Source organism: Drosophila bipectinata, chromosome XR (genome assembly GCF_030179905.1).
Source record: "Drosophila bipectinata strain 14024-0381.07 chromosome XR, DbipHiC1v2, whole genome shotgun sequence".
Classification (NCBI taxonomy): Eukaryota; Metazoa; Arthropoda; class Insecta; order Diptera; family Drosophilidae; genus Drosophila; species Drosophila bipectinata.
In genome coordinates this window covers 25,687,377-25,713,607 of record NC_091735.1, presented here as the reverse complement: position 1 = coordinate 25,713,607, position 26,231 = coordinate 25,687,377, and the positions used below count along the sequence as shown (strand labels likewise).

Sequence of the window (26,231 nt, the reverse complement as noted above, 5' to 3'; positions counted from 1 at the left end):
TGCCGGGGCTAGTTAGTCGAAGCTGCTAGTCACAGCTTCTAGTTTTATTTTCGTTTTCAACTGGAAGAACGACTGGAAGCGGCAACGGGTTTTCCCTCGGCGCTCGATTCATTCAACAGATCGAAACCCGCCGGCCAATCAATGCAAGTCCGAGTGCAAAAAACGGAAAACAAAAATCAAAATTTAAAAAAACACAAAACAGAAACAGAAACAAGTGGAAAAGCCAAGCTCCAGCGGCGAGATTCCAGATTCGAGATTCGATCTGAGTTCTGAGGGTCGCGTTTTGAGGCCGCGATTGGCAGCGATCAGTTGATTGCAGCCGTCGGGGAAGACAGCCACGCCGGAGTCTATCACTTCTGATCACAGCGGATCCACACAGAGAACTGGAGAAACGGAAACCGGAGAACCGGAAAATGCTGGTGCTGCTCTTTCATCTTCTCCTGGCTGTTCTGGGGGCCCAGACCCAGCTGAGTAGGTTGCTTTGAAAAGACTTATAGCCAGGTTATAGTCTCAATGGTCTCGCTTCTCAACGCTTTCCCACAGAGACCCTGATGCACTTCGGCAACTGCAATACGTCGGAGTACGGCCGGGGCACCTGCATCGAGAAGTCCGACTGCGAGTTCTACGCCGTGGACAAGCTCACTGAATTCGCCAGCAAGCGGCAGTGCTTCTCCCGCCAGCGGCCCGACCTGGTAAGTGTTCGGGGAGCTCCCGGAAGCCGGAAGACTAAGCTCTCTAACCCGAAACCTTCTCTACGGAGCAGGTTTGCTGTCCCCGTGAGACAAACATAATCCCCATTCTCGGAGCCCGAATCTTCAACGAGACCAGCAACAGCGGGAACGAGACCTCCACAACGCCGCTTGCCACCCCCACCCCGCGCACCCTGCTCAAGCTGCTCAAGCTGCTGCCCCGGACCACGCCCCTTCCGCCAACGGGAGCAGATACCCTGCCGCAGCATCCGTATTGTGGCACTTCGTTCGCGTCCCGCGTCACCGGAGGCAACGACACGGAGCTGTACGAGTTCCCCTGGACCACGCTGCTGGAGTACACCCTGCCAGGGGGAGTGAAGGACTTCTCCTGCGGAGCGGCCTTCATCGCTCAGCGCTGGCTGGTGACGGCCGCCCACTGCGTCCACTCCAGGTACACGGGCCTGAAGAACCTCACGGCGGCCCGGCTGGGCGAGTGGAACAAGGAAACGGACCCGGACTGCGTGACCCATCTGAGCGGGAAGCGCGAGTGCGCCCCGCCCCACATCCGCGTGCCTATCGACCGCATCCTGCCGCACGCCGACTTCTCCACCGATACCCTGACCAACGACATCGCCCTGCTCCGGCTCTCCCAGCCCGTGGACTGGGTGCATACGCGGCCCGTGGAGCCCGTGTGCCTGCCCCCATCCCAGTCGCAGGGGCCGCCCGTGGGCGCCGCGGCCGACGTCTCCGGCTGGGGCAAGACGGAGACGAGCGAGTCGAGCAAGATCAAGCGCAAGGCCATGCTGCACATCCAGGCAGGGGAGCAGTGCCGCGAGGCCTTTCTGAAGGACGGGTACCTGGTGGGCGATAGCCAGCTTTGTGCCGGCGGCGCACTCGGGGTGGACTCGTGCAGCGGCGACTCCGGCGGACCGCTGACCGTCGAGGCTGACACCCCCGGGGGCCACCGCTTCGTATACCTGGCCGGGGTAGTGTCGTTCGGGCGGAGCAGCTGCGGCAAGTCGGAATTCTCCGGGGTCTACACCCGGGTCAACAAATACGTGTCCTGGATCCGGAACACCATCAACGAGAACCGCGGATAGGCGCCCCAAGGACGAGGAATATTTTTTTTTATATTTTATTGAAATGTAACTAAGCCACGCAATTATAGTCCTTGCAAGGAGTAGCGACTTTGAGGCCAAAGGACACCTGATTGCAAGAGGAGTGTGAACTCTGAGGAATTATTTTATTATCGAGTGGCAGCGATGAGGAGCTTCCAGCTGGAGCTTCCCAGGAAGCCCCCTGCCATTGTATGCAGTGTAGACAGACTTGGTAAGCCGATCCAAGTGCATCCGTAAGTTTGGCTTTTCCGGAAAGTTTTCCGGCTTGCAACCACCCGCTATTCGATTCGATTCTGTGGCGCCTTTTTTTCGAATCGAAATTGAAAATGCAGCAGTCCTGGATCCGTTTGGGGCTCGGTTTGTTTTCGATGCAAACTAGGCGGCTAGATGGATAGATGGATAGGTGGGTCGGTTGGTCGGTTGGTGGGGTTCTCTTTCCACAGCCCTCCCCTTTTTTCATGTGTAATCCGATTGGCAGAGCGAGGAAAGTGAAATGTCTGGGAACGTCATCATCAAGCGGAGGATTTCGATTCTTTCGGCTTTGTGTTTGCCCATGAAATTGAAAACAGCCGCAAATTAGAGGGCGAGACCGAAGAAGAAATAATCGATAGTTCGGCAAGGCGGAGGCCGTTGACCGGCGGACAGGTTCCGGCGAGTGCCCGGCGAGTCCGGTTGGGATTTCCATTAAAGCCAAGACTTAGGTCTCCAGGACTCTCGTAGGAGGATTCGCAATCCCAGGACACGGCGTTTGTTTAACAAATTTGCTGCCGCTGTTGCTGGCCATTAACACTGCCTGCCGGAGATATATCCGCCGTATACGTGTCCGTGTTTGTGTCCGTGTCAGTGGCCGGGGGCTGGAAGCTGCGCACCAGAGGCAGGATATCCGGAATTTATTTCGCTCCTCCCCCCCCATCCCCGTTTCGGTCTTCGAGGTTCGCTTTTTTATGCAGCGTCCCCTCCGCAGAGCCCCAAACATATGCCGGCAAATTCAAATGGGAAATGAGAGAGATTTTTATCGTATCGCACCATAACGCATAAACTCGGCCAACACGAAAATCCATTTTATCATCTTATTATTATATTTATTTATTTTTTGCGCTCGCTGCTCTCTTTGTCATCGCTTTTGTGTACATTTTGTTGCTTATTTGGGGGGAGGGGCTGCCAGGGGGCTGGGCGGCAAAGCAAACTATTAAATAAAATGCTGTTTGGCCTGCTCGTCGCTTGTGATTACAGGACACGGCCCATTAGAGGTCGTGGCTGGGCGGGTGGATGCATTCGGCGTTCGGTGAAGGGACTCCCCAACAGGTATGATGGCCTGAAAGATCCCCAACAAGTACGAAAATATTTTTAAAAGAAAATTGCATTTTTTTTGGAGAGCTTCCCCAGGGTATTGAAGAGTTCATCATCTTCTCGGTGAGGGCTTTAATTTGTTCCTCTTACGACAACGGAGCAGTTTATTGTTGCTGGCGGTGGGCGTGGCGGAAATTAGTTTTTTTTGTTCCGCTCTCAAGGACCCACATCCTTGGGCTTTTGTCATTAAAACGGCGAGGTGAAAGCTTTCGGAAATAAGTAATTGTTGTGCTGTTACAGGTAATTTCCTCTAGGGCCCGGATTAACCCCCATTGATAAAAAGCAAAAGAGACGCTACCCTCGTATATTTTTATATATTTTTTATATTTTCGTATATTTGTTGTCCTCATATACATACATATATTATTATTACTGTTTGGTTTCGTTTTCGGTTTTGGTTTAGTGTAATTATGTATATATAATGTGGCCTGCAATCTTTATACACATGTCTGTCCATATAATCGAGGGTTTCGACCAGCTCCTTCACAACGAGGAGCCGAAGGCCCCCTTTCTACACTACACACTTGGTGTTGCTTTTGTTTCCTTTCGCTACTTAAATCTTTAAACATACAAAGCATTTAGTTGGTTTCACTATGTGATGAATAATAATCGTATATACTGCATTACGCTATATGGGTTCGTATGTCACTATATATAGGATTATTTTATTCGGTTTCTCGGTGGAGTTCCTCGAAGTCTAGAAGGTCGAGAAGGCTGCTCCAAAAAAAATACTTTACGCCATATTTGTATAACGATGTCTACGCCGCTAAACGAACTCTATATATATACTCTATATATATATACTTTAATGGGTTTAAACCTTATGTAGTTGCAGTAGATGCCAGCCATCCCAGCTTGATGGAGTGGCTGACCCAATATTTATTTGTTTTTGTCCGGCTTGGGTCTGGGGTCTGAGTCTGGCGGTGTGTTTTTTTCGATTCGATTTGGTTTTAGTTTCGGTTATGGCTCTGGTTTATTTCTGGGCTTATGTGCAAACAAGAAATCAGCGGAATTTGCCGAACAATCAGCGAATTGTGAGCACCGAGGCTCTACCGGCTCTCGGCCCAATGTGTTTGTGCGAATTAAACAATTTTTGCCAAATTGAAATAAAAAAATTTGCGGCCCGGCCCGGGTCCTTTCCTACCTTTGCCTTTGCTACTCTATTATTTATTTATGTGTGAAATGGAAGCCAACCTCCTCTGACCATTTTTAATCTATCTAGCGGGGGCGAGAACACTGAGAAAAATGGGAGGAAGTTATGGGAAAAACCCGTCTTCCAAGAGACATCCCTTTGCCCAGCCAGGCTGCCTGGCTCTTTTTTCGATCAGTGTTGGGCAAATATTTGATTTGGCAATCAGTCGCAAATACAACAAATTTGCCGCAAAAAGGGGTGGCAAGCAGGTGGCAGCCAGGTGGAGGGCAGGTGGGCGTGGCAGTCCCTGTGTCAAATGCACGTCACACACACGAGCATTTCAAAGTGCGAAATGAAAACACGGCGGCGACCGAAACGCGTTACAAAATGTTAATTTGCAGCGACACTGGCTAGGGTCATGGGGCAGACGGGGAGGGGCAGGTGAAGCTGTGGCAGGTGCCTCACTTGACCACATGCAGCAGCTTTGTGCTCCACAGGCATTAACAAACAGCAGCAGCAGTAGCAGCGGCAGGGGCAGGGGCAGTAGCAGTGGCAATGGCAGGGGCAGAGGGGGCAGAGGCAGAAACAACATTTGCAATCAGTCGCCGACCTACAACAGCAACAGCAACATCTACGGCAACGGCAGCAGCGGCAATAACTTGATGATGACGATGATGAGAAACCGCTAACACCGACCGAGCTGCAACCAAATGACCAATGAGCCAACCACTGCCCACACACACGGATGGAGGGAGGGCGGAGCGGGGACATTCCATGTGTCAGAGCAGCTTGTGGCTCGTTATGCCGCTTGCCAGTATTCCGGAGGAAGCTATGCCCGACTGGGAATGAGCTGAAACTCTGAGGATGGATGTATTTCGAATAATGAACGCGAATTCCAAAGGCGCCTGTCCTGATAATACGGAGTAGGTCATTATACAGAGAGGAGTTCTTCAGGATAATGATATAGGCTCGATCGCTAAAGGGTCATTTTAGGATACCGATACCAAGAGAGACCCTTTCAGCTGCGCCTCTTCAGAAAAGGACACTTTCCAGGGTATCCCTAGTCCGGCAGCAGCGCCCACTCGCCCGACTGGACACTGGCTGCTGTCGTTCGGTCAATGTTGATGCTGATAAGTAGCAAAACATGGGGTCGCCTGTAATTATGCGAGTGTTGCAAGTTAATTGCAATTGTGTGCAACTGACGGTAGCGAGATTAATTAAATTCATCCCATGCACGCCTCCCCCCTGCCGCCATCGGACTCCATCTCCGCAGGAATTCCCAGCTGCAGGACACTCTCGTCCTGGCTGCCATCACTCAATGCCAGGACAAGGCAATGGGGACAGTCAATCTGTTTATTTGCTTATCCCCCCAGCCCCCCAACCCCTCAACCACTCTCCGCTGCCATGGACACGCCCGCAGACAGTCGCAGGGGGCGGCGTGGGCGTGGTTTAAAGTTCACTAATTTCATGCACACACACACACACACCCACACACATGCATGCACTCGCCGGCACTTGTGTTAGTTAAGTGATTTATTGTCGCAAAATTGTCATTATTAAAAATTAATGATGTCATAATTAAGTGTGTGCGCTGGTGCTGCTTTTATTGTAAAATGATTTACATGGCGGAACATTAGCTGCTCTGGACATTTTAGCTGCGCAAATTTATGAACTGCAAACTGCAAACTGTGAACTGTGAACTGCAAACAACAAATATGCTCGATTCAATTTCCATAATTTCCATAATTTAATTAGTCGTGTGTGGAACGGGGCGGAGATCTGAATAGTTGGGGGAGGCCGTGGAGGAGGGCTCTTCGCCGATTTGCATAACTAGTTGCTGTGTGCTCGCTCATCTGCCGGCCGAACAAGAACGGGATATGGTAATACTTCCAGGAAGTCGACAGATCCGGGACAAGACGCTCGTTCCAGTGGAGGTGTGAAGGCAGGCCAGGCCATATATCCATTATAGAGCGTCCAACGCCCCAGCCCATAAAAAATGAATGGCTTCGAATTTGTCACTCTGGCGAATTGCGAAATTTGCAGAATGGATGGCCCGCCCCTCCAGCCCTCCAGACCTCCAGACCCCCGGTCCAATGCCCCCAACTACCAACTGCCAAATGTATTGAAAATAATCACCGAAATGGCCAATAGCCGAAATGGCCGACTGACTGCATATGCATGGAAATGAAATGATGTAAAAAGACTGCTCCTCGGATATACTACATGGTATGTGCATAAATCTTGCTGCCTAGCGTTGCACACTTTTTATGGCGCCGATAAAACGCTACCACCAAAGGGGTTGGGGAGGAGCAAAAGTGCTGAGGCCATCACGATACCCTGTTGCGGAGGAGAGTCGCCTCGACCCGCAAATAATAAATGAATTAAAAGGCTTAACCCACTCGCCGACCGCTCCGGCTCTCGGTTGGGGTTTTATGGGGTTAATTCGGAGTCCGAATGAGTTGGAAGTCTGCGGTTTTGTGCCATCCTGCCATCGTGACTGCCTTCCTGCCAATATGTGTCAGGTTAGCCCTCGTCTGGACCGATGCAGTGGTCAGTCCGCCCCTTTTCCGGCTGGGAGCCACAAGTGCAGCATAACTTCGTGCACAACTCACCGCAAATCAGTTTGGCCAGAGTTGCCAACCCGCCAGCCCGCCACCCCGACTTCCCGACTCCGGGCGGGGGTCCAAGCCATTTGATTGATTGAAAGTCAGCCAGAGTTGTTGCCGAGTTTTGTTGCGAAATGCTGATTGACTTTGCCATGCCCTGGTCGAGCTAATTAGGTCGTAAAACAGCCATCGAGACTGTGAATGGGGAGATGTTTCATGGCTTTATGGTTTGGAAAATGAAAAATGGGCTGGCCCGAATTCTTGCCGCCAAATAGTTGAGCCATCGAGATGTGTTCTAATCCCAGCCCTCGCTGTTATAGGGTATCTGCCCCCGCCAGCAGCCAGCAGCCAACAGCTGCTGTTTGTGATTCCTCCAATAAATAACCAATGCAACGTATTAATTCAAGTCATAATTTCCCATTGGCAAATGGCAAATCCCTCGGTGCACAACCCGGAATAAAGCAAAACAAAATAAACCCGAAACAAAGCCGGGAACAACGCGAGCAAAACTGGACTGCAACAAAATGAAACAAAGAGCTCGAAAAGTTTCAGCTGAATGTGAAAAATATGCACTGAATAAAGGCAACTGCGGAATGTCAGCTTGTGCAAATAATGCAAAAATATTTATACAAATTATTATGTGATTTTGCCGGAGAGGGCTTAGGAATGGGTCTCGAGTTCGGGCTCGGCATTCAGGGCAGTCCAGCCCAGCCCCCGAAAAGTTTTGCAGCTTTGGGCCGCGTGGCGTATACGTAATCATTTTCCTTTCGGCCATTAAAAAGTTGATTTTTATGCAGCCCTCCATCCGCCCTCCACTCGCCGCCCCCCAAAAAACCCAAACCGAAGCTGCACTTTCGTATTTAAACGTGATTTTAAATAACCACAACAGATTTTGTGGTTTCATGTTGCATTTGCCGTTCGATAAGGGACAGGCTGACGTTCCCGGGTGGGTTGCCAGTCCTGGTTGTCCTGTTTGTCTGGGCTGTCCTGGTTGAGCCGGTTGATAAGGTTCTCCCCGGGTTACACAAGCCGGAGGGAGGGTGTGGCCGGGGGGCGCGGCACACTGCGATGGCAACTGCGGTCAAGTGCATTTAAAATGCAAAATGCACGCATTTGCGGCAACACTGCCACACTGTATCTACATCGGGATTATGTGTTAAAAACGGCCCGAAATTCATAATTTTAAAATTGCATTTAAATGTTTGAGAGTGTTAAGCCCCAGCAGGGATCCTTGTAGCTCTTTTTTGGTCAAAAGCCCTAAAAAAATGATCCGAAAACCAGCCGCAAACCGTCAATAATTGATGTCCTTTTTTGACATACACCAAGCACACGCCCCAAGCCCGAGCCTTCTATACACACGATTGGGGGGAAGTACAAATAACGTCCTACAGGAAGTCCTAGGTCCCCCGATCTTAGTCTGGTTACTTTTGTTGGGTGGGCTTTGCAGCATATTGAGTCTGCAATATCTGTATTTTGATCTTTTTTCACATTGTTTGTTTTTTGTTTTGTAGCCTAACTCTTTAACTTTACAGTATTTAGGTAGTAGGGATTGCGGTAATAGATATGCCGGTAGTTATGATTCTAATTCGCTATTGTTATCGGCACTTACGCTAGGCATACACTTAAAAAAACCTTTGACTACAATCAAGGTATGATTGATTTGTTTCTTCTAGGGCGTCCGAGGGCTTGACAAAAAAATGCACATTTAATGCTAATTATCGTAACTGTAGTCGCTATAAATACTTTCCTTTCCTTTCTTCTTCATCGCCTACGAATGAGTGTGTGTGTGAGTGTGTACGTGTGTCTGTGTGTGTTTCCGGTCGCCATTGTGACCATGTCGTCTGCTTCCGGCAGCGACCCATCTGCCCTTTCTTATCCTTTTTCTCCTTCTCCGTTTTCTATATGTATGTTTAGTGGAAGCTCCTGTTGCACGCCTTACGTCGCTCGCTGCTTACGTCATACGCTCACGATACATTACCCTGCGTAACGTCACGTCACGCAGTTACGTAACTGACTCTTAGTTTTGTTTCCAACTGGTGGCTGCGCAGAGAAAGAAAAGAAAGGACCGACAGTTTAGATTTAATGTGAAGTGGAGCCCTCCGTCCGGAGCTCTAAGACCCTACGTACCTTTGTAGTACACCTCGCGGTACATGGTGGGGCAGGCGGCCTTGCCGTTCGCCTTCGACGTCTTGAAGTCAATGTTCGTGCGGATGGGCCGGTGCAGGAGCGGCTGGGGCGGCCGGTAATTGTTGCCCAGGGGCGCCTTCGGGTGGTCGGGGCTGCCCTGCATCAGGCGGCGCAGGGCGTGGAGCTGCAACGGAAGATTTGGGAAATGGGGTTTCAAAATGAGGCCTCCAAGCGTTGGGCCACCACTGCGTATGAGTAATATCTAGGGTCTTTGGTGGAATAAGTCGTGCAGGCCCTGTTGTCTGCCAAGCACCCGCATCCTTCAGACGCGGAAGTAGATCAACTGCGGCCCAACAATAAGCCAGCAGAAGGATAATCTCAACAGCCCTTCCCCAGGATCTAACGTTCATAATTATAAGCACTGTGGCAGCGGAGCATCGATTTCCCGCTGGCTAAAAATCACGATTGACACAAATTGCAAATCCTAAAAATAAGAGCCTCCCAGCCGGGCTAAAAACTGCGGAAAGGACCTTCCCAGGCGCACTGTCGTGCCTGTATACAAGGACCGCAACAAAAACAAGGACACCGACAACGACAACGACAACGACAACATCGAGTCAATAACACTTAATCTACTCAATCTGTTTATCAATTGACTTCCGTCAAAATCGCTTTTCACGACAACATGGCCGGGTTGAAGTTGATTGAGGACGGCCGGGGCGGTTGCGGGGCGGGGCGGGGGAGTCCGGGCCTGGTGGGCGTGCTGGGCGTGCCCGCTCAAGTGTAAATTAATCCCCCCGTGTGTGTGTCGTGTCCCGACAGCCCCGAAAGTATGCAACACTAAATGGCACTCAAGGCATTAAAGCCCTTCTCGGGATGGATTGTGGTCGTTCGCTCATTGAGAGGTCCATTAAAAATTACACTTTATGGCCAGAATTATTTAAATCCCCACTCGGGGGCTCCTAGTTGGTTTCTTTCCGTGTAAGGATCCCCGTTATCTAGCCACTAATCTTAATCCTTCAGTCCTGCCTACTAGACTGTAATTTAATTCGGCAGCCGTGACTTTGCAGCGGTGCATTATCCTCGCCTTTAACCCTTTCCGACGTACGTTAATGGGTTAATTGCAATTTCAGCTCGCACAGCTTCCTCTTCCGTGTGCCTTTTTGACCGCGCCCCCTCCTCCTTCACTCTCGCCACCCGCTCTTCCCGATGGTGTTACTTTAATTTGGGAAATTATGTTTTGCCAGCAAGGTGCAGTGTCTGTCTGTCCCCAGCCCCAGCCCCGTCTCTGTCAGGGTCCCTTGCTATTGCTCCTGCTCCTTTCTCCTGCTCTTTCTCTTTCTCCGTGTGCAGCCACTAAATTACATCGCAAGAGCGGGAGCATGGAGAAAAGTGGAGTCCTCCACGGCTGCCACAAGTTGTAATCATGTGCCCATGGGTGCCATTGAGCTTGTTGAAGTTTTTATGAGTCTGCCGACTGCAGTGTGTGCTTTCGCTTGTGTCTTTCTCTTTCTGCCACTGCCACTGCCACTGCACCTCCTACTTCTCTCCTGTTCGCCACGTTTACATTGTTTACACGTATGCCGCTGGCCACCATTCAGCCACGCCCCTGCCCCTTCTACTGCCACTGCCACTGCCCCCGCCCCTTATGGCGTCTTTATTACAGCGCTGCACTTAATAAACATTTGTGTTAAATTTTTTCCCTCCATTGCTATCTCCTCTTGGCCCCCACTCCCCCATCCCCCTCCGTCTGCATCCTTTTATCCTGCCCCATCTGTATGTGCGCTCCTTTGAGTTATGGACACTATCCACTTTGTTGCTCCTCCAGCAGCGCAACTTAATTTAAAACTTAAATGAAATTAGCTAATAAAACAGACAGGACAACAGACAGTGCATTCGCAAAGGACGACGACGCTGTCCAGGAGCAGGAGCAGGAGAAGGACATCAGAGCACTGTATACTAATTAACAAACATTAAGGTGGTCATCACTCAAAATGGTTGTCCTTTTTTCGGGAAGCGGGCACTTTGGGAATTTGGCTCGAAGAGAAAGTCGTCCTCGAAGTTTTTCCTTCTTTTTGTAAGAAGGATGGCTTTGAAACTCACCTGTTGCTTGGTGATGTAGATGGGCTTGTTCAGGACCACCCAGGTGACTGTCTCGTGGCAGGCCGGTGCCGTGGTGGAGCCGTCGTAGGTCATGTAGTGGTCCGTGTCCGGGAGCAGGCCCCGGATGGAGAGCCGCTTCACGAAGGCCTCGTCGCCCCCGTACCGGATCCGCTCCAGCTGATCGGTGAGCATGCGCAGCTCCGGATTGGAAAGGTCGCCTAGCTGTTAAATGAAAGGTTTAGGGAGGGGTTAGAGGTCATACCCAGCAGCGATCTCTTCGGAGGACTCACCTGGAGGAGAATGGAAACGCCGACGATGCCCTGGGCGCGGTTGAGGGCATCTGAGAAGTTAGCGTACAGCTGGGAGTTGTAGCCGAATATTTGTATCTGCCGGAGAAATTGGAGGAAAAAAGTGCACTCAGTAAAGGGATGAGATCAAAAGACGGTCCGCCCTATCCTTTGTGTTCTTGTGTCTTTGTGTCCTTTTGTCCTGTGGGTGTGTGTGTGTGTTGCGGACAAACTTTATTGTTGCTCAATTTAAGCCGAAACGCATACAAAGTGCGGTGACAGGCCACCCACGGAGGAGGCGGAGGGCATGGTCGCCTTGTTTCGCATAAATTGCCCCAAAAATAATCCCAACTATCAACAAAGTGCACACACAAATGCAAATACGAGTGCAGCCACACAAACACTAATGCACGTGGGCAGGACGAACAGGACCGACAGGACGAGCATTTGCCGGGAAGATCGGCCAGCAGAAACAGCAAATATTTTGCTTTTGGCCAAGACACCACCAGGGCCAAGACGGGGACGGTGCGGCTAAGCCCTTCTGATGTCCATCTCTCCTGCCCTTCTGGCCTCGTCCCTTCACACCCACACACCCACATGTGCCTTTGCACTTGTGTTTCACGTCAACACAGCAAAACGCCTACAGGAAGCAGGAGTCCACCGGAGGAAGGGACACAGGAGAGCGGAGAACGGAGAAAGGCGAAAGGAGAAAGCAGAACGCAGAAAGGAGCAGGCGACACCACAAAATGAATCCATAAACAAAAGCGCCTGGCGAGGGTCGCTTCCAGAGTTATCCTTCGGCGGTTATCGGTTTTGGGAAGTCGATCCAACAATTGCAGATATTTTTGATGAAACTCCCCTTTCAAAACCCTAACCGAATCATTCCCTTTCCTCGAATACTTAACTATTTAAGGGGCTTAGGACTTCTCTGTTTATTTCTGGTTTTAGGCGAAATATTTTATTTTATTTATCGAATATCTGTAGCGAATTTATCGAGCGGCCTCCCTGCAAATATTTGTGAGCTTGTGTAACATGTGTACACGGATTTTCGGGGGGATTGCGGCCAGGGATATGTTTGTTTCTCCGTGCGACTATTTATATGAGTGTCGGTGAGTGTGGGTGTGAGTGTGAGTGTGTAAGTGTGAGTGTACTCACACCATTGCGAGTGCACTCGCTGGCTGACCAGGCTCAGACGCACGGAGCGGAAGGAAATGCTGCAGACAGCAGTGAAAATAATAATAATAAGAGCAGAGAGTACAAAGCACACACATGCAGCGGACGAGAGGTGTGGGGGGCGTAGCCGTAGGCACTGGGCAGTTAATAGCTGTCCATGGCCTGCCCCACTCCACACTCCACACGCCCCACTGCCTCCTCCTCGTTTCGGAACTTTTCCTCTTTCCCGGGAAGAGGGATGCCGTGCATTCAAATATTAAAAACTACGTTCTGCAATTTTAATGTGTGCCCAGAATGGCAAATAAAAATTAAATTAAATTAAAATTTTCCCAAAAAACACCCTTGCCAGCCTGCTTGGCGAAATTTCAATTGCCAGGGGTGCGGGCTGGGGGCTGGGGGCTGTGGCAGCCACTCGGCAAATAGAACTCAAAACTTTCGATGCACAAATGAAGAACTCACACAAGATACAGTCGGGGGCAGAGGCGAACATGCTGGGGAGCTGGGTTCCCCCGATCTTGACGAGGTGCTGTGCTGTCGAAACGCACTGTTTCCGGGGTCTGTTCTGCAGATGGTATCGGGGCGTTTCGGGATGGAAATAAAATTTTGACGAGACCGTGTGGCAAGCTGAAGACTGTGGCCGAAAGGAGAAAGCGATTTCGGGGCGTTAACTGCCTGGCCGAAATGTAAATGGCAAAACTGGGAAAAACTACTAGGAGCTGAGAAACTGGGAAGCTGAGAAACTAGAGCCACACAGCTACGCCACTTGAGCAGCAGATGGCGCCACTGAGCAGCCAGTTTCCGGTAGTTTTTGTTGGGTAATTAAAAATTTGTTTGGGCGGAGAAACAAAACACACAGAACTTGGATAGCTCCAGAACTCCGGCTCAGCTATTGATTCAAAACGAACTCCCCTGGCTCCCCTGGGGGTTCTCTGCGAGTTTATGTATAAATTAAAGTCGGAAGTCGAGTCGGAGTGCAGACTGAAATATTATACTCTAAATAATGAATGGCCCACGTCGGACAAATCTCTTTAATGCCTATCGCACCTCTGTCCAGGGTCCTGGCGGGAGGTGTTTGCTGTGCAAATACGACAACACAATTTTACAATATTCGACCGCAAACTAAAATGTTGTATTTCCGTTTCATTAAACAGCCAAAGCCCCTTTGGCGAGGAAAGCAAACACACGACAATAACGACAATAACAATAGCAACAACTCCTGATACAAGGAAAAAGGACAACAACACGTAGTGTAAGTACCAGCAAATAGCCGGACAACAGGCCGCCTGATACGTAAAGAGCCAAAGCCTAAGCGGTTTCGTCCTTCCTACTCCCCCTGCTGCCGCTTCTTTCTGCCCGTCCCGGCCCGGCCTCTGCTCCTCAGTGCCTCTCCTCCGGTTTGTTTGTTTGAACAAAGCAAGCTCCTGGCATATTTCTTGCCCCACACACTCACTCTGCCACAAACGCGGGCAAACAAACACACACGCAGAGCAAAGGCAACTTAATCAGATCAATTACACATGTTTTCACTGCATGGATTCCACGTCCACATGCACAGACACAGAGCCCGGGCTCAGGCCTAGAAGAGGCCCGTAGTCCGAAGTCCGATGTCCGCAGAACACTCCTCCGAGCCCGCACTCTGTAGTCCGTAAGCCCCCACCCCACAGTCTACACTGGGGGAAAGTGCGGAGTTGCTGCTTCGGCAGCTGGAAAAAAGAAACAGGTCAAGGGTCAGCCATTCTCCCGACTTGATGCATTCCGCTCCTAATCAGCCCACTGATTTCCGGGAGAACTCCTTGTGCCTGTCCCTCTTGTTCCTTTTCTCCCAGTGCACTGGAGTCCTGAGCCCAACGAGCTGACAACGGGAGACAGAAAAGCAGCAAATACACCAGCTGCTGAAACTTTGCCTGGCCAGTAGTCCGGGATAGGATAGTGTTCCCTGCCCCCACAGTCCTGCCACCAGCAGGCGCCCCTGCCCCAGACAACAAGCCGAGCAGAACAGTGGGACGAATCAGTAGATTCTATGACTTGATTCTCCAAAAACAAGATCATAAAGTATCACTTATTATAAGATTGAAATTGAAGATATATGACTCTATTGATTCATCTTCCTACTACCTCTCATTGTATAGGATTTCTCAGTGAGTCTCTTGGTTCAATCCCTCTCCCAATATGCCCCACTGTGCGCAAACAGTGTAGCGATTTGCTGTGGAGTCGGTTTCTGCTCGGGCTGGAGGACGAAGCGGAAGGAGTGGTGTATCCTTCTTGGCCCTTCAGCCGGTTGACTTGGCTTTCGTGCTCTGCTGGCCAGCCACGATAATATTGGCCATGGCCAGAAGCCGGTTTAGGCTGGGAACACGGCCTCATGTCAACACTTTGCCGCCTGTGCCTGCCTCCTGCCACTGCTGCCGTTCCTGCCGGTCCTGCCGCTCCTGCTGTTCCGTATCCTTTGGTCTGTGTCAATTTTCTAGACAAATGAAGCAAATTAGCCTAACAACGCACTGGGGACGATGTCCAACACGCACACACATCCATCCAGGCAGTCTGCCATCCAACCAGCAGGACTAGCAGCAGAGGCGTAGGGAGCTTAGATCGCTCCATTTCTGGCCACAGTTTGTCATTGTCCTTTTACAGCCACGTCCCCACTTGTGCACTTCTCCCGGCAGCACTCTCGGCTAATTATCCGCAACACTATTTGCATCAGCAAACCGAAAGATGGCCAGCTCCGAAGATTGAAAAGTGCGTGGTAGTGGAAAGGGATCCCCTTCTCCACGCTATTGAGCTTTAATCCCGAAACCAGGAACTTTAAGCATCAGCCAGCCAGTGGTCTCCCCACCTGGCCGACTCACCGACCCACCTGACTCGCCTTAATCCAATGAGCGACTTCACCAAACTCATTACCCGCCCACCGAAATTCACTTAGCCCTTTAACGACTTAGTGGCGTTTAAAAACGCCAGCGGATGGGAGGAGGCCGGGCGGAATTAACGCGCTTTAATCGCTGGTTGGTCTTTAAACGGATTTCCACAGGGGGGCCGGAGACAAAGGGGTTACGGTGGCTTAATAGGGTGTCCGGGGTGGGCGGGGTTAAACGGGGTTGGGGCCTGCTTTGGAGGGGTTGCTGAAATTACAGCACGACCTCATTAGCAGCAAATATTTTGGCGTTGCGCTCGTTTTTGTTCAGTCACTCGATGTCGCCCCTCCCTTTCCACTCCCTCTCCTACACCACGCTCCCGCCCCCCCTGCCATCCGACTCCTTTGTTTGTGTTTGTGTGCAGAGCACAGATAGAGATATAGATACATTTGTATATTTAAGTACTCGATGGTTGGAGCGCAAATTAATGGTTAAGCCATCGCTTCGCCATTGCGATGGCTGGTTGTGTCGGTCGTTTTGGGTTGTCCGTGGTTGGCAACCGCAAAATGAGGTGGGTAAGGGGTGGGGCCAGTGGGCAGGTGAAAGGCAAATGGGGAGTCAGCGGTGAGCGCCCAGGGCAGCCTCGGAGCCCGTCAAGAATCGGGGAAATGGCACGGCTCGATAGTCCGGATCACGCTTCCATCTCCAATTCATCGGCCACAAGCAACGGTGATTAAATTCTCGCCACAAGGCAAGTGCTAAACTACCGCGGCCCAAAACAAATCAAACTCAAAACCAGGCGGGCATGCATTGGAAATAGAAATAACGCACTTGCAACACCCAGCCATCCAATCCCCCCGCCTCCAGCCCGGAAAGGCCTACCAATTTGCCACCTGCCACTTGCCACTGACTGGGACTGGGACTGAGGCAGTGGCAGCCTCTGCGGCATCCAATGACAACGGGGCTGCCGAAATCCAAGACTGCGCTGCAATCTTGTGCGGATTTCATGGGGATTAATTAAAATTGCCAATTACGAATTCATTAAGGCAGATCAAATTCCGAGGCGCGGCCATTAAGGCGGCTTCTGCCACGGCCGGAATGTGTACGGAATGTGCTTAACATTGTCCGGACTCTGGTCTGGATTCCAGAGGCCGTTCTCAGTTCATCCGTAAAATGGGCCCGAGCACCGGAAGGGTATTATTCCAAGGGGTAGCCAGGCTGAGCTGAGCTCTATTGGCAACTTACATATTATCCAATCTAAACAGTCTGAAAAGTATCTTTTAATGAGAAACAAACTTGCCACTGCAACTTCATCTGTGTCAACGTCTCCACTCCGTTGCTGCTCCATTTGAATCAAAACTCGTTAAGAAGTGCTACTTGTTCCCGAAAATGCATTCCGTTTCTTGCTCTCTGGCTGCGATTGCTTGTCACTCCTGGGGATGGAAATCGAGAAAGCGACTGGCAGCCTGATTCGTTTTAAATCACCCGGACACTGTGAGAAAAAAGTGAGGTAGACTGTCTCCCCTGACTGGGGGGAGACGGAGTAATTTAACCAAAATACACGATGGCTTACATTACCCGCCATCGTTTATCATCGGCTCATCGCCGGGGGGAGGGGCTCTAATTAATTTGCGCTGACATTGGTGGCCCCCCGACGGGGCAGGGGCAGGGGCTGGGCGCGGGCATCCGCCAACTGCTGACATGCAACAGATTTATAACGTTATTGCAGCTGCAACTGCAACGGCAGCTGCCGCCCGTTGTGGCAGCTTTTTGCGTGTGGCAGATGTGGCTCACTTCTGACTCTTGATTGCCTGGCGGAGCCCGGCCGAGCCCGGTGGAGAGGAGAAAGGAAAAAGGACGAGACAAAAGCGCCACACGATGCAAATGGAAATGAAAACTGTGTCGCACATCACTCAGGCCAACTCAACTCCAGTCAACTCAACTCGACTCAACTCGAGTCAAGTGGCCGAGGAGCAGACAGCCCCACGACAGGATTAGCCCCTCGGGGACAAAGGGGGAGAATGCTCTTTTCTTTGCTTCTTTTCTCCGGGTGAAAGGTCCTTAAAACGGAGCTTGATTTAGGGAGCTTAACAGGACACCACGGCCGACAGTGGGGTATTTATGAGATCCAAAATCATTAACCGACCGAGTGCGCCAATAATTGGCCAGCATTTTTGTCCTGGAGGGAGCCACGAGGTCACTGAACAAGGAGGCAATAAATAAGCAACCGACACAAACAGAACGCCAGCCTTTGTCTAATTCCAGAGTCCTCGGGGGTCCTTCGGCCCCCTTAAAACGCGGAGCTGCGCGTATTTACATATTTTTAATAACGGGCTCGCAAATCAACTGGAGCGAGCTTCTGTGTGTGAACTTGACATCAAAATGAACAGAGCACCGAGCCCCGAAAGGTTAAATCATATTTGACAAACAGCAAACAGGTGCGGCGGGGGAGGCCGTGGGGTGGCGCGGTGGCGACAACACGCATGTGTACATTCCTGGAAATTCGGATGCGGGGCGGAAGGCCCGGGGAGGGGACGTGCAGACAAGGTGTCTGAACGAGTCGCAACAACGCCTGCCATATGACACATAAATATGGCCAGCCCCAGCTCCAGCTCCAGCCCCAGCCCCAGCCCCAGCCCCAGCCCCCGAAAACAATGTGCAAATAAAACAATACAAAATCATCAGCCGGCAGCAGGTCCCCCAAGTCGGGGCAGGGCGCTTTCCCAAATCATTTACGATTGTAGGAGAGATGCAGAAATCACGGAGAAATCATTTTAAAATTTAAAAGCGTATGGGTCACATGTTAAAAATATTTAGAAAGAAACTAAGCCTGAAAACAAGCAACAATGGAGGAAGAAGGCGCAGGCCAGCTCCATTTTATTTTTATTCTCGCCGAGTCCGGAAAAGTGTGAATGATGTGCCCGGGGGACAAGTGGGGGAGAAAGCGTGGGCGGAGGCAAATCAAAGCTCCAGACAAGTGGGGCGAGTTTCCAACATGTTGAACCTGCTCCAAGTCAAAAGCGTTGATGATAACGTTGAGGACACCAGACAAAGGATCCGGCGGCAGGGACGATGACGGGTATGGAGACGGAGGTGGAGGCGGAGACGCAGACGAAGGACTCTTGACTTTTTTGACTTTGTTATTTATTTTATTTTCTTCTTAGGAGCCTCGGTGTCTCCGTCTCATTTTTGTGTTTTTTGTCAGCGACAAATCGACATTTGCTGCATTAAATGCTGATCAAATACACTTCCGCTCGTTTATCTGGGTAAATATTTGAACGGACCAGGGGCGTCCAGGGGCGGAGAGGGGACTAACAAGCTTACAATGCCAGGAGGAAGAATACCAGAGTGCCGGGATGGCTGTGAAATGACGCAAGAAAGTTGAAAAACTCCGACGACTCGCACACAATTGAATTGTTAAAGAGGGAAATCTGTTGACAGGCAACCGAGAACCGAGATTCCGCACCGAAATAGAATTGAACAAAGTGTCAGAGAAGCGTCCCGAATCCACACCCACACCCACACTCGAACCCACACCCCACCCCCTCCACCATAGAGAAATGGAGAGTGACACCACTCCTTACCTCCGCCGGGAACGTGTACCCCTCCACACTGTGCTCCGATCCGAATTGGTCGTTCAGCCCGTAGTGCATGTGGATTTCGTGGAACCGGTAGCGGTACGAGAGCGGTCCGCCCGAGATGTTCACCGGGGTCTGCATTCCGTCGTAGTTGGCGACCGTATCATTTCCTGCCGTGAAGATAACGCTGTGGCCCGTGTTGGTTATCAAACCGGATATCTGAAAGGAAAAGAGAGTTAAAATATTAGAATTTTAAAATGATTGGAAGTCTATTTTCGGACAAGGGGAAAGCCCAAAACCTATAAAGAAAACCTATATACCTCCTGCGGTGGCTATATCTTCGGCAATATCCTTCTGGTTCTTGAGCGGAATACCTTAAACGATTCGTACTTCGATTTAGAATAATTCTGCATCAAAACCTGCCACCAAATTTTTGGATCGATTTTTTGTCAATTTTTCCAGGGGAACCCCTGTGAAAATGTGGAGAACCCATGGGTGGCCCATGGGGGACCTTGCGATTGCTATATCTTCGCCAATATCCGTCTGATCCTTAAACGGAATACCTTAAACGATTCGTACTTCGATTTAGAATAATTCTGCATCAAAACCTGCCACCAAATTTTTGGATCGATTTTTTGTCAATTTTTCCAACTCGCAATGGGAACCCCTGTGAAAATGTGGAGAACCCATAGGTGGGCCCATGGGGGTCCTTGCGATTGCTATATCTTCGCAAATATCCGTCTGATCCTTAAACGGAATACCTTAAACGATTTGTACTTTGATTTAGAATAATTCTGCATCAAAACCTGGCACAAAATTTTTGGATCGATTTTTTGTCAATTTTTCCAGGGGAACCCCTGTGAAAATGTGGAGAACCCATGGGTGGCCCCTGGGGGACCTTGCGATTGCTATATCTTCGCCAATATCCGTCTGATCCTTAAACGGAATACCTTAAACGATTCGTACTTCGATTTAGAATAATTCTGCATCAAAACCTGCCACCAAATTTTTGGATCGATTTTTTGTCAATTTTTCCCTGTGAAAATGTGGAGAACCCATGGGTGGCCCATGGGGGACCTTGCGATTGCTATATCTTCGCCAATATCCGTCTGATCCTTAAACGGAATACCTTAAACGATTTGTACTTCGATTTAGACTAATTCTGCATCAAAACCTGCCACCAAATTTTTGGATCGATTTTTTGTCAATTTTTCCAGGGGAACCCCTGTGAAAATGTGGAGAACCCATGGGTGGCCCCTGGGGGACCTTGCGATTGCTATATCTTCGCCAATATCCGTCTGATCCTTAAACGGAATACCTTTAACGATTCGTACTTCGATTTAGAATAATTCTGCATCAAAACCTGCCACCAAATTTTTGGATCGATTTTTTGTCAATTTTTCCCTGTGAAAATGTGGAGAACCCATGGGTGGCCCATGGGGGACCTTGCGATTGCTATATCTTCGCCAATATCCGTCTGATCCTTAAACGGAATACCTTAAACGATTCGTACTTCGATTTAGAATAATTCTGCATCAAAACCTGCCACCAAATTTTTGGATCGATTTTTTGTCAATTTTTCCCTGTGAAAATGTGGAGAACCCATGGGTGGCCCATGGGGGACCTTGCGATTGCTATATCTTCGCCAATATCCGTCTGATCCTTAAACGGAATACCTTAAACGATTCGTACTTCGATTTAGAATAATTCTGCATCAAAACCTGCCACCAAATTTTTGGATCGATTTTTTGTCAATTTTTCCAGGGGAACCCCTGTGAAAATGTGGAGAACCCATGGGTGGCCCCTGGGGACCTTGCGATTGCTATATCTTCGCCAATATCCGTCTGATCCTTAAACGGAATACCTTAAACGATTCGTACTTCGATTTAGAATAATTCTGCATCAAAACCTGCCACCAAATTTTTGGATCGATTTTTTGTCAATTTTTCCAGGGGAACCCCTGTGAAAATGTGGAGAACCCATAGGTGGGCCCATGGGGGTCCTTGCGATTGCTATATCTTCGCCAATATCCGTCTGATCCTTAAACGGAATACCTTAAACGATTCGTACTTCTATTTAGAATAATTCTGCATCAAAACCTGGCACAAAATTTTTGGATCGATTTTTTGTCAATTTTTCCAGGGGAACCCCTGTGAAAATGTGGAGAACCCATGGGTGGCCCCTGGGGACCTTGCGATTGCTATATCTTCGCCAATATCCGTCTGATCCTTAAACGGAATACCTTAAACGATTCGTACTTCGATTTAGAATAATTCTGCATCAAAACCTGCCACCAAATTTTTGGATCGATTTTTTGTCAATTTTTCCAGGGGAACCCCTGTGAAAATGTGGAGAACCCATAGGTGGGCCCATGGGGGTCCTTGCGATTGCTATATCTTCGCCAATATCCGTCTGATCCTTAAACGGAATACCTTAAACGATTCGTACTTCGATTTAGAATAATTCTGCATCAAAACCTGGCACAAAATTTTTGGATCGATTTTTTGTCAATTTTTCCAGGGGAACCCCTGTGAAAATGTGGAGAACCCATGGGTGGCCCCTGGGGGACCTTGCGATTGCTATATCTTCGCCAATATCCGTCTGATCCTTAAACGGAATACCTTAAACGATTCGTACTTCGATTTAGAATAATTCTGCATCAAAACCTGGCACCAAATTTTTGGATCGATTTTTTGTCAATTTTTCGAGGGAAACCCCTGTGAAAATGTGGAGAACCCATAGGTGGGCCCATGGGGGACCTTGCGATTGCTATATCTTCGCCAATATCCGTCTGATCCTTAAACGGAATACCTTAAACAATTCGTACTTCGATTTAGAATAATTCTGCATAAAAACCTGCCACCAAATTTTTGGACCGATTTTTTGTTAATTTTTCCAGGAGAACTGGTTCTTGGTGTTTTCTACTCACTCTGTGCTTGTCAATGTGCATGGGCCGCAAATTAGGGTCGAAGAGCAGACGCTGGGGCTCGAGATTCACCGGGGACTGGCGGCGACCCTTGTTGCAGAGTGACCACTCCGGATTGATGAGGCCCCAGAAGGCGGGTCCTGGAAATAGAGAGAGGAAACAGAGAAAGAGGTTTATTAGAAAAGCGGGTTAAGGGGTATTCCAAATCGATGCCAGAAAGGGTGCCAAAAAGATTTATGAACTGTTTCCAAAGTTTCCGCTTGCGGCGTTGGGTGTGGGGTGTGGGGTGTGAGGTGCGGGGTGGTTGCTGCAAAAACTTGCCACAAATTGCATAATGGCCAGAAGGGCGAGGGGTCAGAAGGGCTAGGACCAGAGCCGTTGCAATATTTGTCTGGGCATCTGCATAGGTGTTGGCCTGCGTTGGTTTAGTTTTTTGGTTTTGTGTCTGTTTGATTCTAGCCACATGACCCTCTCCCCCCTTCATGCCGCCTCCCTTTCCCTTGAATGCTTTAATTTCGTGCGGCTGAAGCCCTCCGCCTCCTGCCGGCCCTCTTTTTCTGGTTGTCCTGGGCCAACAGTAAAATTGCAGGTTTATCTTTGCTTCTGCCTGTCGTTGGCTGTGTCTGCTGGCTCTCCGCCGCACCGCACCGCGCTCCTGCTCCGGCCCGGCTTTAGCTTTTGGCCAACTTTATCTGGCCTGGCAGCTTAATTTATGGCAATATGAAATCAAGCTGAGCTGCCCCCAAAAACAATAGGCAATGTTTCTTATGGCCGGTTGCAGGCTGGAAGGCTGAAAGGCTGGAAGGCTGTTCCCTTTTGCCAGTTTGTTGTCATTTTAGTTGAATTGTTATGGCCAAGTTGGCTCTTCAAACTGTTTCAGTTCCATTGTTTTGTTTGGCTTCACTCCATTTCATTTAATCTGGGCTCTGGTATCTGTATCTGTCTGTAGCGTTGCTTTTTTCTGATGCTTCTGGGAGGTGATGCTTTCGAAAGTTTTGGGCTTATTTCATTACTTGATTGCTTAATTAATTTGTTCCGCTTCGAGTGCTAATTAGTTACTCGGATAGTTTTGATGGCATTTCTTGCTTTATTAATTGCCTATCTAGAGCCCTTGAGTCCTCCCCTCCCCTCCCCCTGTTGATCACCCCACCTGGGCGAGGGCTAAAGCCCCATTATTCAAAACTCTTGTGGCCGCTCCGTCAGTCGCTTCGTAATCCCATTTATGGCGCCACCCCCTCGGAGGCTATAAAAATGGCTCGGCTGCAGTCGCATTGCGTATACGAGGCGTGGCACCGAGGGCCTGGGGCTGGGCGGGGAGGGGAGGGGCGTGGCTAGTGGAGGAATGTCTGGGAATCAACACGTTCGCTGCTTTGGCCGCAATCAGGAGCTTCAATCAGAGATATGCCACGTACTCGCGTTTAAGCGATTGTTGACCTCAACGACGCCATCGCATTAGCCGAAAAAACACGTTAAAAGGAAAGCTGAAGGAGAAGCGGATAAAAATAAAGGATGCAGAAGTCGGCAGACGCGGCGGCGGGAGAGGGAAAATAATCCTGAAAGTGGGAAGACGCTGGCTGGGAAGCAGCAGATGAGCCAGCAGGGACGAGACCGTGAATGGGAAAAGCAATTAGCGGCAGGTGCAGTACCTTACAGGTCCCTCCGTCAGAACTCTCTCAGTTTTTACTTTTTAGTTATTTTGAAGTCTTGATTGGGACTTGAATTTATCGCAAGGCACTCTCGTGTCACGCGGCCATCTCCGCAGCGAAGAGTGGGAGCTCCGGAGGGCAGCAGGTCCTCCTCCAGATATCCGGATCCGGGCGCGGATGTTGCAGCATCGAGTCTATTAAATTGCGGTTGCCTTCCGCGCGGAGTCGAGTCAATGAGGCAATTGCGAAACGATTTTAGCAGCCATTAACAACATTAGTGGCTTGGCTGGCTGAGTCGTAGGATCTCGGGGGGATGCAGTGTGGCTGTGGGGGCTGTGGGTGGCTTAGAGTAGCGGTGCAGCACGCTTCGCTGGATTCCGCTTGGGCCGCCTTTATTTGGCTCTTTGGCAGTGCAAATCACGTTAAACAAGAGCACGTTGCAGTGGAAAAGAAACACTGCAGCTCCAGCTGGGGCTAAGGATACCGAGCCAAGGACTGGTAGTCCTGGCAGAGTCCTCGCAGCTTCGCAGCTTCCGGCATGCAGGAATGCTTATGCAAATTTATTTATGCCAAAGGAGACACACAGTTCCTCGCCGCGTCTCGGATTTCGGTTGCAATTTGTTTACAACACGTGTTACAGGACACTCCTGGGACGAGTGGCTGCACTGGGCGAAAATCAGCAGCTACTCTGACCCGCATTCGGTCATTAGCTGACTATATTTTTGGGTTGGTATTCGTCGAATAAATTAATTGCGCTGAATAAGCCCTTCTTTCTATTCTTGGGGCATTACCTTCTGCCGTGGAATTCACGTTTTCTTCCCCAAAATAGACGCGTCTATTTTTGTTTTTCCCGAGAATTCCCCGTTCGCCGAAATCCAATTCAAAATTCAAAGCACTCGGACTTATTTATGCATTTGTCTTGTGCAAATGGCGCCGCCGCTGTCGCTCTAATAAGATTAAGAAGGATGCTCCAGAGGAGCCGGGCCGAGGGCAGGTCTCAGCAGGGAGACACGGTGATGGCGGGAGAAAGCATCCTGGAGGCTGGGAGATGGGAGCTGCGAGCTGGAACGCTTATCGGCTGCCTGCTGTCCTGTCTGGACATAATCTCCGAAGACCTTTGCCCCGATTCCTCCGCCACTAGTGACACATGGTAAACTGTTCTCCATTTCAGGTCCGCCATTCTCTCTGCGGCGCTTTCTCTGCCGGAATTTCTCCGCCCAAGTCGCCAAGGACTCTCTCCTTTCCGTCTGCAGCGCTGCTTATCACGTTTCAGCGCCAGACAATGGCGAAAAAAGGAAAGTTGTCAGGCTTTCTGCCTCTCTCGCCATCCCTGCCACTCGGCCACCCCGCCCCTCGAACACTTTGTCCGCCCCTCCATTTGACAGCTGCAAATCGGCTTCGTTTCTGCTTTCCGCTCCTCTCCCGGCACTTCCCTCCCGGCAGCCACCCCTCCGGGCTTTCACCTTTCCATGCACTCCACGCGTGCAACTCCAGTCGCTGGGAAAATCGTTTTACGCCGGCAACAAAAATGCACGGCCATGGCCAGGTGGGAAGCCGTCTGAGCTCCACAGCCCTTGCCCCAGACCCATGCCACTCTGCCACTTTCACATACAACTTTGTTGCTTTAGCGACGCGTGCTGCTCGTTGGCTGAAAATTGTACTTTCCGCTTCCGTCCGTGGTTATTGTTGAGCTTTGATTAAAATTTACTTTGTTGTTGGTATTTATGAAACTTAAGCGGGGCGGGGGGATGGGGGCGGTGCGAGCCCCGAAAAATCCGAAAAGGCAAAGGACTCACCTGAGATGCCATCGTATGTCCACCAATCCTCCCAGCTGACGGCGAGCAGAACTGCAACGAGAAAAGCGGAGAAGGGGGCAGTGAGTGGAAAATATTTGCAAACAAAGATGCGATTGCGTCGGTTCGGGGAAAACAGAAAAAGAGGCTTACGTGTTATATGAGGGCATTAACATTAAACTCACTTAAAATACTTGTACTCGTTCGGTAATTAACATGCACACGCATTTGTGTGCTGAACTTTAAACTATTAAATTGCATTTCATTATGTGAATGGCGACTAGTGGCGCTTTTAATCCGCCTTCCTTTAAATGTGGCGGTTTTAATCAGTTTTTTGTGCGGCTGGCTCCATAATGGAATATATATTTTGTCGGCCCGTAAGCCTAATTTCATATTTCATTCATCGTTTCACAATCAATGACACCATCCCGGTCCTAATGGGGCAAATGGGTTGAATGTCTACACAGAAAACTATGCATATTCTGGCAGCATTTCTAACCCTAAGCCCCAGGACCCAGAACCCAGATCCCAGGCCCTGGCCCCAAGCCCCAGCCCTTTGGGTCCTGCACTTTGTTAAAATGATTTTTGCTTACTTGCCTTTTAATTTTTTCGTGTCCGAGTCGGTTTTTCCTTTTTTTTCGTTGGCTCGTTTTTGTTTTTCAGTTCGCTGTTCTGTTCTGTTTTTTTTCCTCTTCGCTCACCCCGTAAATTCACTTCCGTCACTTGTTAACTTTAACATTCATCGACACTTTTTGCCTTTTGGCCTTTCCACCGCCCACCCTACACCCAACACCCATCACCCAGTACCCTTCAACCTCACAGCCCACAGCCCACAGCCCTGTTGCCGCCTTTTT

General features: G+C 49.9%; 2 protein-coding genes across 2 annotated transcripts in view; one reads left to right on the top strand and one right to left on the bottom strand.

Annotated features, from left to right (window-relative positions):
• Window positions 1–85: 85 nt before the first annotated feature.
• On the top strand, window positions 86–1,917 carry Ser7 (serine protease Ser7). Its single transcript, XM_017239063.3, has 3 exons — window positions 86–471; window positions 544–692; window positions 764–1,917. Exons 1-3 carry the CDS (start codon window positions 414–416, stop codon window positions 1,787–1,789), a joined length of 1,233 nt encoding a protein of 410 aa, XP_017094552.3. The 5' UTR covers window positions 86–413; the 3' UTR covers window positions 1,790–1,917.
• Window positions 1,918–7,723: 5,806 nt separating this feature from the next.
• CARPB (Carbonic anhydrase-related protein B) overlaps window positions 7,724–26,231 on the bottom strand; it is a 43,256-nt gene continuing 24,748 nt past the window's right edge. The window contains exons 3-9 of the mRNA XM_017239315.3: window positions 25,381–25,431; window positions 21,942–22,078; window positions 19,019–19,231; window positions 11,416–11,511; window positions 11,126–11,347; window positions 9,023–9,206; window positions 7,724–8,935 (exon numbers count right to left, since the gene is read on the bottom strand). Of these exons, the coding sequence (XP_017094804.1) occupies window positions 8,913–8,935; window positions 9,023–9,206; window positions 11,126–11,347; window positions 11,416–11,511; window positions 19,019–19,231; window positions 21,942–22,078; window positions 25,381–25,431 (926 nt within the window). The 3' untranslated portion in view covers window positions 7,724–8,912. The remainder of the gene's footprint in view (window positions 8,936–9,022; window positions 9,207–11,125; window positions 11,348–11,415; window positions 11,512–19,018; window positions 19,232–21,941; window positions 22,079–25,380; window positions 25,432–26,231) is intronic.